The 14,055-nt window shown below is 35.1% G+C and overlaps 1 protein-coding gene across 1 annotated transcript; it reads left to right on the top strand.

Annotated features, from left to right (window-relative positions):
* Positions 1 to 2,119: 2,119 nt before the first annotated feature.
* Positions 2,120 to 12,982, top strand: LOC131198120 (vomeronasal type-2 receptor 26-like). Its single transcript, XM_058182629.1, has 6 exons — positions 2,120 to 2,331; positions 3,740 to 4,028; positions 4,575 to 5,420; positions 7,477 to 7,701; positions 10,285 to 10,411; positions 12,081 to 12,982. The coding sequence occupies exons 1-6, from the start codon at positions 2,120 to 2,122 to the stop codon at positions 12,980 to 12,982; spliced, it is 2,601 nt and encodes an 866-aa protein (XP_058038612.1).
* Positions 12,983 to 14,055: the final 1,073 nt, after the last annotated feature.

Here is a 14,055-nt window from a genome sequence, read left to right as displayed (position 1 = left end):
CATAGAGAGGGACTTCTCAGGGTGCCGTCCGCCAAACAATGCCGGCTGGCGGCCCCAGGAAGGGCCTTCTCTGTGGGGGCACCCACACTCTGGAATGAGCTTCCCGGGTTTCGTCAAATACCTGACCTTCGGACATTTCGTCATGAACTAAAACACATCTTTTATCTGCTGGGCTGGCTTAAATTAGTTTTAAGGGGAAATTTTATTAATTTTAAATGGGGTTTTTAGTATGGAAATTTTTAATCTCAGGCTAATTTAATAAGTTTTTAAATGGTATTTTAATCTGTATATTGTGTTGTTTTATTTTTGCCTGTACACCGCCCTGAGTCCTTCGGGAGAAGGGCGGTATAAAAATTAAATAAAATAAATAAATAAATAAATGCCCACCCAGTCACATGAACCCCAAACCACTCTCACCTAGTCACATGACCACCAAGCCACACCCAGTGTCACATGTCCATCAAGCCACACCCACAAAATAAACCACGCCTGCAGAACCAATAGTAAAAAAAATTAGAACCCATCCCTGCTGCAAGTCCCTTGGATTGCAAGGCAAACAGACAAGTCAGTCCTAGAGGAGATCAACCCTGACTACTCTTTAGAAGCCCAGATCCTGAAGATGAAACTGAAATATTTTGGCCACCTAATGAGAAGGAAGGACTCACTGGAGAACAGCCTAATGCTGGGAAAGATTGAGAGCAAATAGAAAAAGGGGACTGTCGTGTCCCACTCCTCCGCTGACGGCCGGGTCAGGGAAATCCGAATCAGGCTTGCCTCTGCAGCTCTGCCCAAAGTCCTAGCAAAGTCCTCAGAGCAGGCAGGAGACCAGTAAGTGACTTCAGAAAGATAAGTTCGACTTTGCCTGACTCAGAGACTGCCAGAAAGCAGATCCTTTATATAGGCCATGGGGTGTGGCTCCATGACTCAGCACTCATTAAGGCCTGCCCCTCCCTTCCTTCTGTTGCCTCCGCCTATCCAATCTTCTGATGCGAGGGTCACTCCAATCAGCTGTTGTTGGAAGTAAACTTTCCTCAGGCTCACATGCTGTGGAGGAGGGGGAGGGGTCTAGCTGCTCCGTTTGCCTGGGCATGGAGCCAGGGTTGGGACCGGGAGGTGCCCCCTCCTCTGCAGCTTGTCTGGGCATGGAGCCAGAACTGGGGCCGGGAGGCATACATTCCTCCGTGTTCGGGAGCAGATAAGCAGACCCCGGCTGCGGTGAGAGCGGACAAGACACAACAGGGACGACAGAGAATGAGGTGTCTGGATGGAGTCACTGAAGCAGTAGGCGTGAGCTTAAATGGACTCCAGAGGATGGTAGAGGATAGGAAGGCCTGGAGGAACATTGTCCATGGGGTCGCAATGGGTTGGACACGATTTCACAACTAACAACAACAATTGATTTCTATCTCATTGGCTCATTTAAAACTGATGTCCTTTGTTGTTCTATTCACCTGATATGTGACTTACAGGTGAGAAAAAGTTTCAAGGATCAAAGAGAAATGGAAATGTAATGACAGTTCTTCTGAGCATCTGTAATTATCAAAACTACTGTTATTAATTTTGCTGTTGTAACATTACTTTGACAAATTTATAACCAGCAAGGACTGAGACGCTTTGAAAAATATCAGTATTAGCTGATATTACCTCCTCATTTTAACCTGAGAGTAAAAATAGATGAAATCCTATCAGGTTTATTCCAGATAAGATGATTTAAAGGTTTCAGAATATTTGTGAATAGTGTGATGTTGGGGTAGTCAGGCTATAAAAATAATAGTATATTTTTGGAGATTTTTAATCATTAGTAGACAAATTCTGCTGTAGATAAACATTTGTATCATTAAGTGTTAAATTTGTACCCTATGACTATCATTAAGTGTTGTAAGTGTTGTACCTTGATAAAGCTATCTTTTCTTTTATGTACACTGAGAGCATATGCACCAAGACAAACTCCTTGTGTGTCCAATCTCACTTGGCCAATAAAAAAAAATTCTATTCAAGGTTTCAGAATATTTGTGAATAGTGTGATGGTGGGGTAGTCAGGCTCCAAAAATAATAGTATATTTTTGGAGATTTTTAATCATTAGTAGACAAATTCTGCTGTAGATATACAGTTGGCATAATGACCATGACCATCTTCTTCTTGCTTTTATCTCATATGGTTTGGATATGTGACATGGGAAAATGCATTATTGGTGATCCTGTCCCTATTTCTCACAACCATTTCCAACCTGGTGATTTCATCATCGGTGGCATTACTTCCCTTATGTTCATGCCTACAGAACTAGAAAGCTTCTTGGAAGATCCCCATCTTTCATTTAATGGTGAAGTCATGTAAGTGTCCCTCCTCACCATGTGGTGGAAGAGATTCCAGATTATATCTGTATTTGTGAAAATCCTATGCAGACCAAAACTAGTTACAATGACAAAAGAATATTATTTGTCTACTTCAAATGTTTTATCCTGTTTAATTTCAATGAGATCCTTAAAGGCATTAGAAAGAATTACTTGAATTTACTAACTGAATATTAGAGGATCATGACAATACGTCACAGAAATCCTGTTGTTCAGTGAACCAATATTTTTAGCAGGGAAAAAATAAAATAAAAGGATTTTCAAAGAATCCATGTTTCTACAGGAATATTTCTAGAATATACTAAGATATTTAGGGCATTTTTATCATTGTATGATTGTATGTCTATTCTTTTTTATCAATGAAGTTAGAAATGCGTAATTCTTACAACTAGGTCAGATTGTGAGAAGAAATTATTGTCAGAAGCTGTATTTTTTTTTATTTCTTTTTGTCACAACAGTATACACAAACAATTGTCATAGATAAAACAACATATCTTGAAGAATATATATATATATATAAATAAAAAAATATGCATCAACTATATTAATTTGATATAATGAAGGGAACAATAGGACAGGAACGCTAGGCACTATTGTGCTCTTATGCACGCCCCTTATAGTCCTCTTAGGAATGGGGTAAGATCAATAGTAGACAGTTTTTGGTTGAAGATTTTGGGATTTTGAGTAGAGACTATAGAGTCAGGTAATGAGTTCCAAGCATTAACAGCTCTGTTACAGAAGTCATATTTTCTGCAATCAAGTTTGAAGCGGTTGACATTTAGCTTGAATCTATTTTTTGCTCTTGTAATATTGCGATTGAAGCTGAAGTAATCTTTTATAGGAAGGATATTGCAATAGATGATTTTGTGTGTTAAACACAGGTCATGTTGAAGTCGACAGAGTTGTAAATTTTCCAGGATTTCAAGTCTGTTGGTATAAGGTATTTTTTTCCGGAGGAGTGAAGAACTCTTCTAGTAAAATATTTCTGGACTCGTTCTATTGTATTTATGTCAGAGATGTGGTATGGGTTCCAGACGGATGAGCTGTATTCAAGAATAGGTCTGGCAAATGTTTTGTATGCTCTAGTTAGTAATGTAGAGTTTTTAGAAAAGAAGCTGCATAAAATTAGGTTTACAACTGTTAGGGCCTTTTTTGCTATGTAGTTGCAGTGAGCTTTGGCATTAAGGTCATTTGATATGAGAAATTTTCAATTCAGAAAATTTTCTATTCAGAAAGAATATGCTATAGCATATGCCTTACCTTACACATAATACATGACACATGTTTTATTAATTTCAAAAACAAAACATTTGGATGAAGCATATGTCTTGCAACATTTTTGTTAAGTATAATTAGTTACTTTTATAACCTATAATTTTTATTCCAGAGTCCAAACTAAGTTTTATCAGCATATTTTGGCTTTGATATTTGCTGTCAAAGAGATAAATGAAAACCCTCAGATCTTGCCCAACATAACTTTGGGCATCAGTATTTTTGACAATTATGGTAGAAAATGGATTTATCATGCTACAATGGAACTTTTTTCATCTCTGAAGGGAATGATCCCCAATTATAAGTGTGGAATTAAGGGCAACCTGATCTCAGCCATTGGGGCTCTTTATTATGAAATCTCCATTGATATGGCAGATATTTTGAGGATCTACAAACTTCCACAGGTAAGTTATGTGGTGAGCTGTGAGATCTTATGAAGTCATCATGATTTTAATGAACTTTTTACATCTGTGTAATTTGGAAACGTTGTGTGTGTTTGACGTGCTTAGTTTGCATTATTAACTGCATAAAGAAAGTCAATGTATTAAAACTTGAGAGAATACAGATAATGAATTATTAATAAAAATTAATAGGCTGATAAGAAATCGTTACGCTGAAAGCAAATTAAACTTTAATTTATCAATCTCTAAAGAGCTGTATTAAAAAAAAAATCGTGGAAAACATTATTTGGAGAACCCCAGTACACCAAGTTGAAATGTCTCTAAAACATAGTATCAACAATTACACATATATAATATGAAGAATAGAAAACAATATTTTTGTTCTTATAAGGCTGCTAAAATAAATTCTGACAGAATCAGAAATGTGCTAGATACTTGAGGATTACTTCCCAAATTAAAGCAGCTTTGGTATGGCTGCTATTTTATTAAACATTTTTTTTTCATTTCTTCCCCTTCTCTAAGTTCCTAATGATTTTCTCATTCCTGTAGTTTATATATGGGTCACACCCAGAGATGCTGGATCAAAGTGAGTCATATACCTTCTACCAGATGGTTCCAGATGAAAACATGATATACCAAGGACTTCTTCAGCTGTTTGCTCATTTCAAGTGGACCTGGGTTGGGATCCTTGTGAGAGAAGATGATGATGGAAGATTTGTTAGGATGGCTTTTTCAACTTTCCCTCTTCACGGCATTTGCATTGCCTTTTTTAAAAGAATGAGACCATTTTATATCAGTACATTATTCAAGGAACTGGCATGGCTGGTAGAAACATTTTATGTTTCTATGAACAGCAAAGCCAATGCAGTAATAGTCTATGAAAAAACACTTTTGCTTCTAAGGTTGTTATTACATCTTCCTAAAATGGAAGATTTGTCTATGGAGCCAAAAGGTAAAGTCTGGATCATGCCCTCCCAAATGGATCTTGTGTCAGTGTTTTACCAAAGGAGCTGGGATATTCAAGATATTCATGGTTCCTTGTCCTTTTCGGTTCACTCCAAAGAAATTCCTGGATTTCAGCATTTTGTTCAGACAAGGGACCATTTCTCATCAAAAGAAGATGGCTTTATCAAAGATGTGTGGGTACATGCATTTGACTGTTCCTTTCCCAGTCCCTTGGAGAATGACAAAGATGGTGACATTTGTACTCTGAGGGAGAAATTGGAGAATCTTCCAGGTGCTTTTTATGAAATGAGCATGACAGGACACAGTTTCAATATATACAATGCAGTGTATGCTGTAGCTTATGCTTTACATGCCCTGCAGATTGAACAAAAACACAATCGAATGCCTAATGGTGGGAAACTGAGTATTCAGGAACAACAGCCATGGCAGGTACTATACATTTTTCTTTTTCTCTCTCTACATATAACTACCATGCGCATACAATCTACTATTTTTTTTCATACAAATCATAGTAAAAAAAATAATGAAGGGACAGAGATATAATACAAATGGAGAATAGAAGTAAATTTAATTTACATCCACTATATTTTTCTATAACTTTCTGTCCTTAAAATCATCCTAGCTTCCACCCTTGAATTCCTCTGTTCATGAATTTCTGATCTTCTCTTTTCTCTCATTCTGTTCATTCCTTAATAAACTTTTTCTGTGATTCAATTCTCATTTGTTCTCAATGGTTCAATTTATCTCTATTTTCATATCCTTCCTGGTATTTAATTCATGTTCATTTAGATCCTTCATTCTTGACTCTTTCACGTGTTTCACAAACACATTCAACTCCCCATTTCATTCATTTATTTTATTTATTTGTCAAGTATGTATTAGATAATATATATAAGTATAAGCATGAATTGAATACATAAAATGAAAACAATTAAAGAGAACATTAGGACAGGGACAGTAGACACACTGGTGCTCTTATTTATTCCCCTTACAGACCTCTTAGGAATGGGGTGAGATCAACAGTGGCCAGTCTAAGGTTAAAATTTTTGGGGTTTTGGGATGAAACCACAGAGTGTGGTAGAACATTTCAGACACTGACCGCTCTGGCTGAAGTTGTATATTGTGCAGTCGAGTTTGTTGCAGTTTACCTTAAGTTTGTATCAATTGTGTGCTTGTGTATTGTTGTGGTTGAAGCTGAAGTAGTCAATCACAGGTAGGACATTGTAGCAAATGATTTTATGAGCTATTCTCATAAAATTAAATAAAATTAAAAATAGTATAAAATAAAATTAGGTAACAAGGATGCTCTTACAAACAGACACTTCATTTCTTTCAATAAATATTAAGACTCCATTTTATCCTCTGCTTTCCTAATATCATTTTAGGTTGGTTTTTTTTATCAAATTTTCATTTTTGTATGTTTTTTTACTAAATTCAACCATCTACTCTATTTATTCACCATTTATACAGGACTTGTAACTGTTCACGCCATTTCACCAGTCAAAGACATGTTTTATGGCCTTTGTTACATCACTTTTCAGATTCCTGTTCTGTTTGCATTTTACAATCTAAATGACAAGTGTAGGAAATCAGGAATCTGGAAAATTCAAAAGAATATAGGTTTAATGTATGCTGCAGCTCTCTACAAGAATCGGAACTACCAATGGTCAAAGCAAATATGTGATAGATAAGACCAATGGAATTCAAGGTAGACTGGATTTCTTGTAAAGGGACTTGAGATTGATGATCCATTTGACCTCTCATTTGGGCTCAAACTGGCGATCTTAAATCTTAAATCACCCACCCCTTCATCTTGGCTCCTTCCTCTTCCATGGGTTCTTTGATGCTAGTTTTCCAAGACAAATTCCTTGTGTGTCCAATCACACTTGGCCAATAAAAAAAAAAAAATTCTATTCTATTCTATTCTTTAAAGTTCCAGTTGTCATAGGACCTTGGCAAAAATAAGGACAAAATTTACTCTTAAGACACTCATACAGTTTAAAAAACAAAGGATAATCCTACATACTCTGGTTTCAGTCTGATTGCATTTTGTTCAGTTTTTAAATAATATTGACTACTGATAGTAATATTTGCTAGATAAGAAATATGGTTTTGCCATATGACAGAAAATCATTTTTTATTTTAGCTGCTCAACTCTGTTGGCTTTACACTTTTATAGTTTGTATTGTTTATATTGTTTTTAGACATCATTTTTAGCATGATAAAATTTTGGGCCAGGTTGAATTTGTTATCCTTTTAAATTAAATTGGGACATAAAGATAGTGATGCTTCTGTAGGAAAATTGGTTTGTCAGTGCATATTGAAATTATATAATAGGATTGAAGAAATGCATTAAATGCTGAGGATAAATAAAACATCTGCAAAAGTTGTAGCAGCTGCAAATCAATTATGTAACTGATAGCAAAAATAGCATATTAATTATTGATTATATTTTCTTACTGTTTGTGTATTCATTGATATTCAGCTCCACCAGTTTCTGAAAGAGATCTCTTTTAATAATAGTGCTGGGGATAGAATTCAATTTGATGAAAGGAGAGAATTGATAGTTGGATTTGATATTACAAACTGGGTCACATTCCCAAATCAATCCTTCAATAGAGTGAAAGTGGGGAAGATGGATCCCTGGGTTCAAGAGAAAACAATTACTATTCATGATGAAGCCATCACCTGGCACAGCTCTTTCAACCAAGTAGGTTCTGAATTTTTTTGTTTGCATGATTGGGATTATAGCCAAAAAAAAAATAACTGTATCTCATTTAACATAGAAATAATGTTATAGAAATTATTTTAGCAAATAAGATTTTGAGCTTTTATTTATAACACAGGGTATTTGAAATACCATTAAGAGAGGGGTGTTTTAGGAACAAAGCATTAAAATGTTTTAAAGAAAAAAGTATTGATGATTTATTTGGAAAAAAAATTAAAGAACAAAATGAGCTAAAAGGAATTCATATACTACTAAATGAGTGGTCCAGATTCAATGTCAAGCATACTTGATGAATACCCTCATAATATTGACAGATTGGCTCAATTCAAAAGCATGCAAATACAAGTAGATAAATAGGTACCACTTCAATGGGAAACAGCGTTCTGTGTACCTTGACGTATAGTCATACTGGCCACATGACCCTATAAATGTCTTTTGATAATGCTGGGTCACTTGGCTAAGAAACAAAGATGAGCACCACACCCTAGAGTAAGACATGACTGGACAGAAGAATCCTTAACCTTTATCTTTATCTTTACTTTTACTTTGTAATATTAAATCACTGGTGGATACTTTAGTTTTCTATTCTGATAATAATTAATATGTAAAATTGATTTTATTAAATGTAGGAGGAAAAATATAAATAAGAATTTTAAATAAGTCATGCTAAATAAAGGATTTCTAGTGAAATGAATGAAAAATCTTAATAAACCACTTTTCTCAAATAATTAAACTGAGATTATTTCATAATTAATTTAGATACATGGAACCATGGTTTCCTTTTGGAATTCCTGCAGGAATTATGGATTGGGGATATTACTTCCTACATTGGTAGATCTAGTCTGTATGAATGGGGAAGTGAGACAAACCCCTATAAATTTGCCACGAGTTTGGTTCTGTCTTTCCCCTATTTAACACCTACATAAGTTGCATTGAAGTATGAACCAGTGATCAGAAGTTTAATTTCTGACCACTGTTCATTAAAGCCCGATCTTCTTCTAATAATCATCCCTGCCCGGTATCCCAGCCTTTATATCTCAACTCTGTAACAATAAAAACTTTAATCTGGCAGGAGAAAATGAGCCTGGGGGTAGATGTGCCCATCCAGTTTCAGGGATTGCATTAGTTGAGATCCCAGGGCAGCATAAGAAGAAACTGTAATAAATGTAATAAATTGTTTTGCAGACATTGTTTCAAAAGTAATTGATTGTGATGTTTCATTCCTGAACTTGGGCTCATGAGACAACATGCAACTGAATATTCAGCATGCAACTGAATATTCATTCATTTGCAGTTCCTTTTATTTTATTTATTTTGTCACAACAATATATGTAACTATCATACAGAAAGGTTATATAGTATATAAAGGTATAAGCATATTTATAGGAAAAAGAAAAGAAAAACAATAGGACAGGAACGGTAGGCACGTTTGTGCGCTTATGCACGCCCCTTATGGTCCTCTTAGGAATGGGGTGAGGTCAATAGTAGAAAGTTTTTGGATAAAACTATTAGGATTATGGGAAGAGACCACAGAGTCAGGTAAAGTATTCCAAGCACTGATGATTCTGTTACAGAAGTCATATTTTCTGCAATCTAGATTAAAGCGGTTGACATTAAGTTTAAATCTATTAGTTGCTCTAGTATTATTGCAATTAAAGCTGAAGTAGTCTTTGACAGGAAGGACATTACAATAGATGATTCTGTGAGTTAAACTTAGGTCTTGTTGAAGGCGACGGAGTTCCAAGTTTTCTAAGCTGAGGATTTCAAGTCTGGTGGGATAAGGTATTTTATTGTTTTCAGAGGAATGGAGAACTCTTCTTGTAAAGTATTTCTGGACACGTTCAATTGTATTGATGTCAGAGATGTGGTGAGGGTTCCAAACAGGTGAGCTGTATTCTAGAATTGGTCTAGCAAATGTTTTATATGCTCTGGTTAGTAGTGTGGTGTTTTTGGAAAAGAAGCTACGCAAAATTAGGTTTACAACTTTTAGAGCTTTTTTTGCTATGTAGTTGCAGTGGGCTTTGGCACTTAGATCATTTGACATGAAAACTCCAAGGTCTTTAACGGGATGGGGGTCGTCTGTAAGGTAATGTCCATCTAGTATGTATTTAGTTTTTGGGTTCTTTTTTCCTATATGTAAGACTGAGCATTTGCTGGTTGAAATTTGGAGCTGCCAAAGTTTAGACCAAGCGGATAGATGATCAAGGTCGTTTTGAATGATAGAAGTATTGTCTGTGGTGCTAAATAGCTTGACATCATCAGCAAAGAGAACACAATTACTTGAGATGTGGTCACAGAGATCATTAATGTATAGTATAAAGAGTGTTGGTCCAAGGACGCTGCGATAATGCTTTCCTTTATCTCTATCATCTCCTTATGTATGACACCTTCTTATAAAGGCTTTCATTGTACTCCAGCATTATTTTTATTTATTTATTTAATTTATTTATTTTTGTCAAACATATATTAGAAAACAGATATAAATATAAACGTAACTATGAATACATGAAATGGATATGAATAAAAGGGAATATTATTTTCCTTCTTACTTTACTTACTGGATAGACCTTACCTGTTTCAGTTTGCACTGAGAGTTGCCTTCCTGGTTATTTCAAGAAAAAGCAGGAGGGGAAGCCATTTTGCTGCTATGATTGTTTTCCATGTCCTGAAGAAAAAATTTCAAGCCAGAAAGGTAAGAAGCATTATCTAAAAAGGTGGTGAAATCACACCAGGATATACTGTAGCCTATATCGTAGAGTGTGGAATGTGGTGGCTCAGTGGCTAAGACTCTGAGCTTGTCAATCAGAAAGTTTGGCAGTTCGGCAGTTCAAAGCCCTAGTGCCGCATAATGGGATGAGATCCCATGACTTGTCCCAGCTTCTGCCAACCTAGAAATTCGAAAGCACATAAAAAATGTAAGTAGAAAAATAAGGACCCTCTTGGTGGGAAGGTTACAGCGTTCCGTGTGCCTTTGGCATTGAGTCATGCTAGCCACATGACCATAGAGACATCTTCAGACAGTGCTAGCTTTTCGTTTGAAACAGAGATGAGTACTGCCTCCTAGAGTCGGGAATGGCTAGCACATATGTGCGAGGGAAACCTTTACCTTTTATATAGTAGAGTACTGTACATATCAAAGTAACAAACATTTACTTGACCCATTTAGCATGTATGTTTCTATATATTAAAAATTATCTTGATCTGGTTTACAAAAGTCAAGCATTTACAGGATTTGATCAAAATAATGCTTTCAATCTTTCTTTCCTTTCCTTTCCTTTCCTTTCCTTTCCTTTCCTTTCCTTTCCTTTCCTTTCCTTTCCTTTCCTTTCCTTTCCTTTCTTTTCCTTAATTGTGTGTCAAATTATCCACTATAATATCTGTTGTGACTATGCACATTTATTTAATTTTATCCTAGAACATCTTTATTTCATTCTATTATATTAATTTATAAAATTATATGTCAACTATCTTATACAGAAATATTCTGTGACTCAAAGTAATGCTAAATAAAAACAGAATAAATAAAGCAAACTAATCTTATAACAACATCACATATTCCAAACACACTGATGGAATATCACAGACACTCATTAAATTGTATTAATTGAGCTCATTTCTATCATAGTCAAAGTATGATTGAAGAGGTCTTAGAAAATTCACAAAATCAAAAGAAATGAGCTGATAGCAAAATATATTGAATTTTTATTTTAATAAGAGTGATTTTATTTTCAATTAAACTATCTAGAAAATCACAGTGAATTCTACCCATATAAAACATGACAAAAGAAATAAATATTTAGATAAAATGTAATGAACATAATAAAAACCATGAAAAAAAAGTCTGTTAAAAGAAAGAAAATCACATTCTAACTTTTTCTTAGATTCATAAATGCAACAGGAGAAAGTGAATTGAACAATAGGAGTTTGGATACCAAAGTGAATAATAATACAATCACCATTTTTTACTTTGTTTTGATGCATCATTGTCACTTTTTAAAAAGGATTTGTCATGCATATTTATTGATAATGTATGCGTAGGAGAAGAGCTGGTAGATACGAAGATGGAGTTAAACATGGCATCAGTTTGTTGTCATTGCATTGCCATAAGAGACCCAAGTCTTGTTCTCTTCCAATTCTGTTGACCCTTATTTAGCACTAATTTATCCTGACTGTTAGTTGACTAGATTCTTGTGTAAAGGTTGCAATAATAAACTCTTCTGTGCTTTGAATCCAATGAATGATCCTGGTTCTTTACAACTAACAGTTTGTATTTCTATCATATTTTTTTTTCTGTTCCTGTTGTTATTTTTAAAACAATAAAATAAATACCTAAAAATGATCCTATAATACTTACATTCTAGACATGCACATTTGTTCTAAATGTCCAGAAGACAAATATCCAAGCAAGCAAAAAGATTCATGTTTTCCCAAGAAAATATCTTTCTTGTCCTATGAAGAACCAATAGGAATAAGTCTAGTCATTCTGGCACTTTTTTTTTCTTCCTGCACAATTGGGGTTCTGGGAACATTTTTGAAGTATCACCATTCACCCATCGTCAAGGCCAATAACCGAAATCTCAGCTATGTTCTACTCATTTCGCTCCTCCTCTGCTTCCTTTGCTCGCTGCAATTTCTCATTGCACCTGGAAATATTGTATGTCTCCTCCGACAAATTAGTTTTGGCATCATCTTCTCAGTGGCCGTGTCTTCTGTGCTGGCAAAAACCATCACTGTGGTTCTGGCTTTCATGGCCACCAAGCCAGGATCTGGGATGCGAAAATGGCTGGGAAGAGGACTGGCCACCTCCATTGTTCTTTCTGGTTCCCTGATTCAAGCAGCCATCTGTACAGTGTGGTTGTTCACATTTCCCCCTTTCCCTGATATTGACACCCGTTCAGAAATTGAGGAAATGATACTGCAGTGCAACGAAGGCTCAGATATTATATTCTACTGTGTACTGGGCTATATGGGCTTACTGGCAGTGGCCAGTTTCACTGTAGCTTTTTTTTCCAGGAATCTCCCCAGCAGTTTCAATGAGGCCAAATGTCTCACATTCAGCATGTTGATCTTTTGCAGTACGTGGCTCTCCTTCGTTCCATCCTACCTGAGCACCAAAGGCAAATACATGGTGGCTGTGGAGGTTTTCTCCATTTTGGCCTCTAGCATTGGATTGCTGGGCTGTATATATTTCCCAAAATGTTATATAATAATTGTTAGGCCAGACCTAAACAACAGAGAACAACTCATTAAGAGAAAAAAATAATATTAGTAAATAACCCAAAACTCATCTTTTAATATTTCTGTTTTATTGACCCTCTTTTGAAATTATGGTTATTTTCATAATTTATATGTATGCTTTAGGAATAATTTTGTGACATGAAGAATGAATGGAACATTCTTGAAACCAGAATTATTCCATCTTAGAATACAGTATATACAATGCATTCAGAAAGTATTCAGACCACCTTCACTTTTGTCAATTTTGTAGAGCAGCCTGATTCTACAGTTATTGAAATTCATTTTTTTCTCATTAATCTACATTCCATAAGGAGAACATGAAAAAAGAATTTTAGAAATGTCTGTAAATTTATTTTTTAAAAAACCCTGATAAATCACATTGTTGCTATATCTTTCTAAAATGGCAGTCCTTTACAATTTACTCCAATTAAGTTACTGGTTTTCAGCAATTTGTTTAGTCAAGGGACTATTTCTTATCCAAATCAGATTGTTTTATCAAAGATGCATAGTACATGCCTTTGACTGTGACTCTCTCAGTTCCTTGGTGAATGAGAAAAATGGTGACATTTGTACTCTAGGACAGAAACTGGAGGATCTTCCAGGGGCTCTTTTTGAAATGATCATCACTGGAATGTTGACTGGCTGTCCATTGTTGGACACTACAATGAGATGTATCAGACATTGAGTACCAATGAAAATCAACAATAAAACATTTCTAGTTCTGTTGAGCTCATGTTGCATGTCAGAAACTTTATTCATTTAAATCAGCTATAGTCATCAAATTTGTTTTCACATTTCTTAAGATTCCTATCTAATAGAGTCACTCTGAAATTATATTTGTGTTCCATCTGAGGAGGACTACAATAATCACCAAAAGTTTTTCTGGAAGCAAAACATTTCAAATTAATTGTTGTCCCATGTAAACAAATAAAAACACAGCCTTCTCTTAAATTGATAGTTTTTTTTCTTGTGATTGCTATTATGAGAAATTATGTCAATTACTAGGATGAAAATTAAACTCTGTCTTCTCCTTTTTTTCTGTTTTTGCTTTTCTTTTTAGCCCCAATTAAATCTCTATGGGTTTCTGATTCAAATTAC

The sequence above is a fragment of the Ahaetulla prasina genome, chromosome 4, assembly GCF_028640845.1.
Source record: "Ahaetulla prasina isolate Xishuangbanna chromosome 4, ASM2864084v1, whole genome shotgun sequence".
In the NCBI taxonomy this organism is placed as follows: Eukaryota; Metazoa; Chordata; class Lepidosauria; order Squamata; family Colubridae; genus Ahaetulla; species Ahaetulla prasina.
Note: the sequence above shows the minus strand (reverse complement) of the source record. Positions and strands in the feature narration are given on the sequence as shown.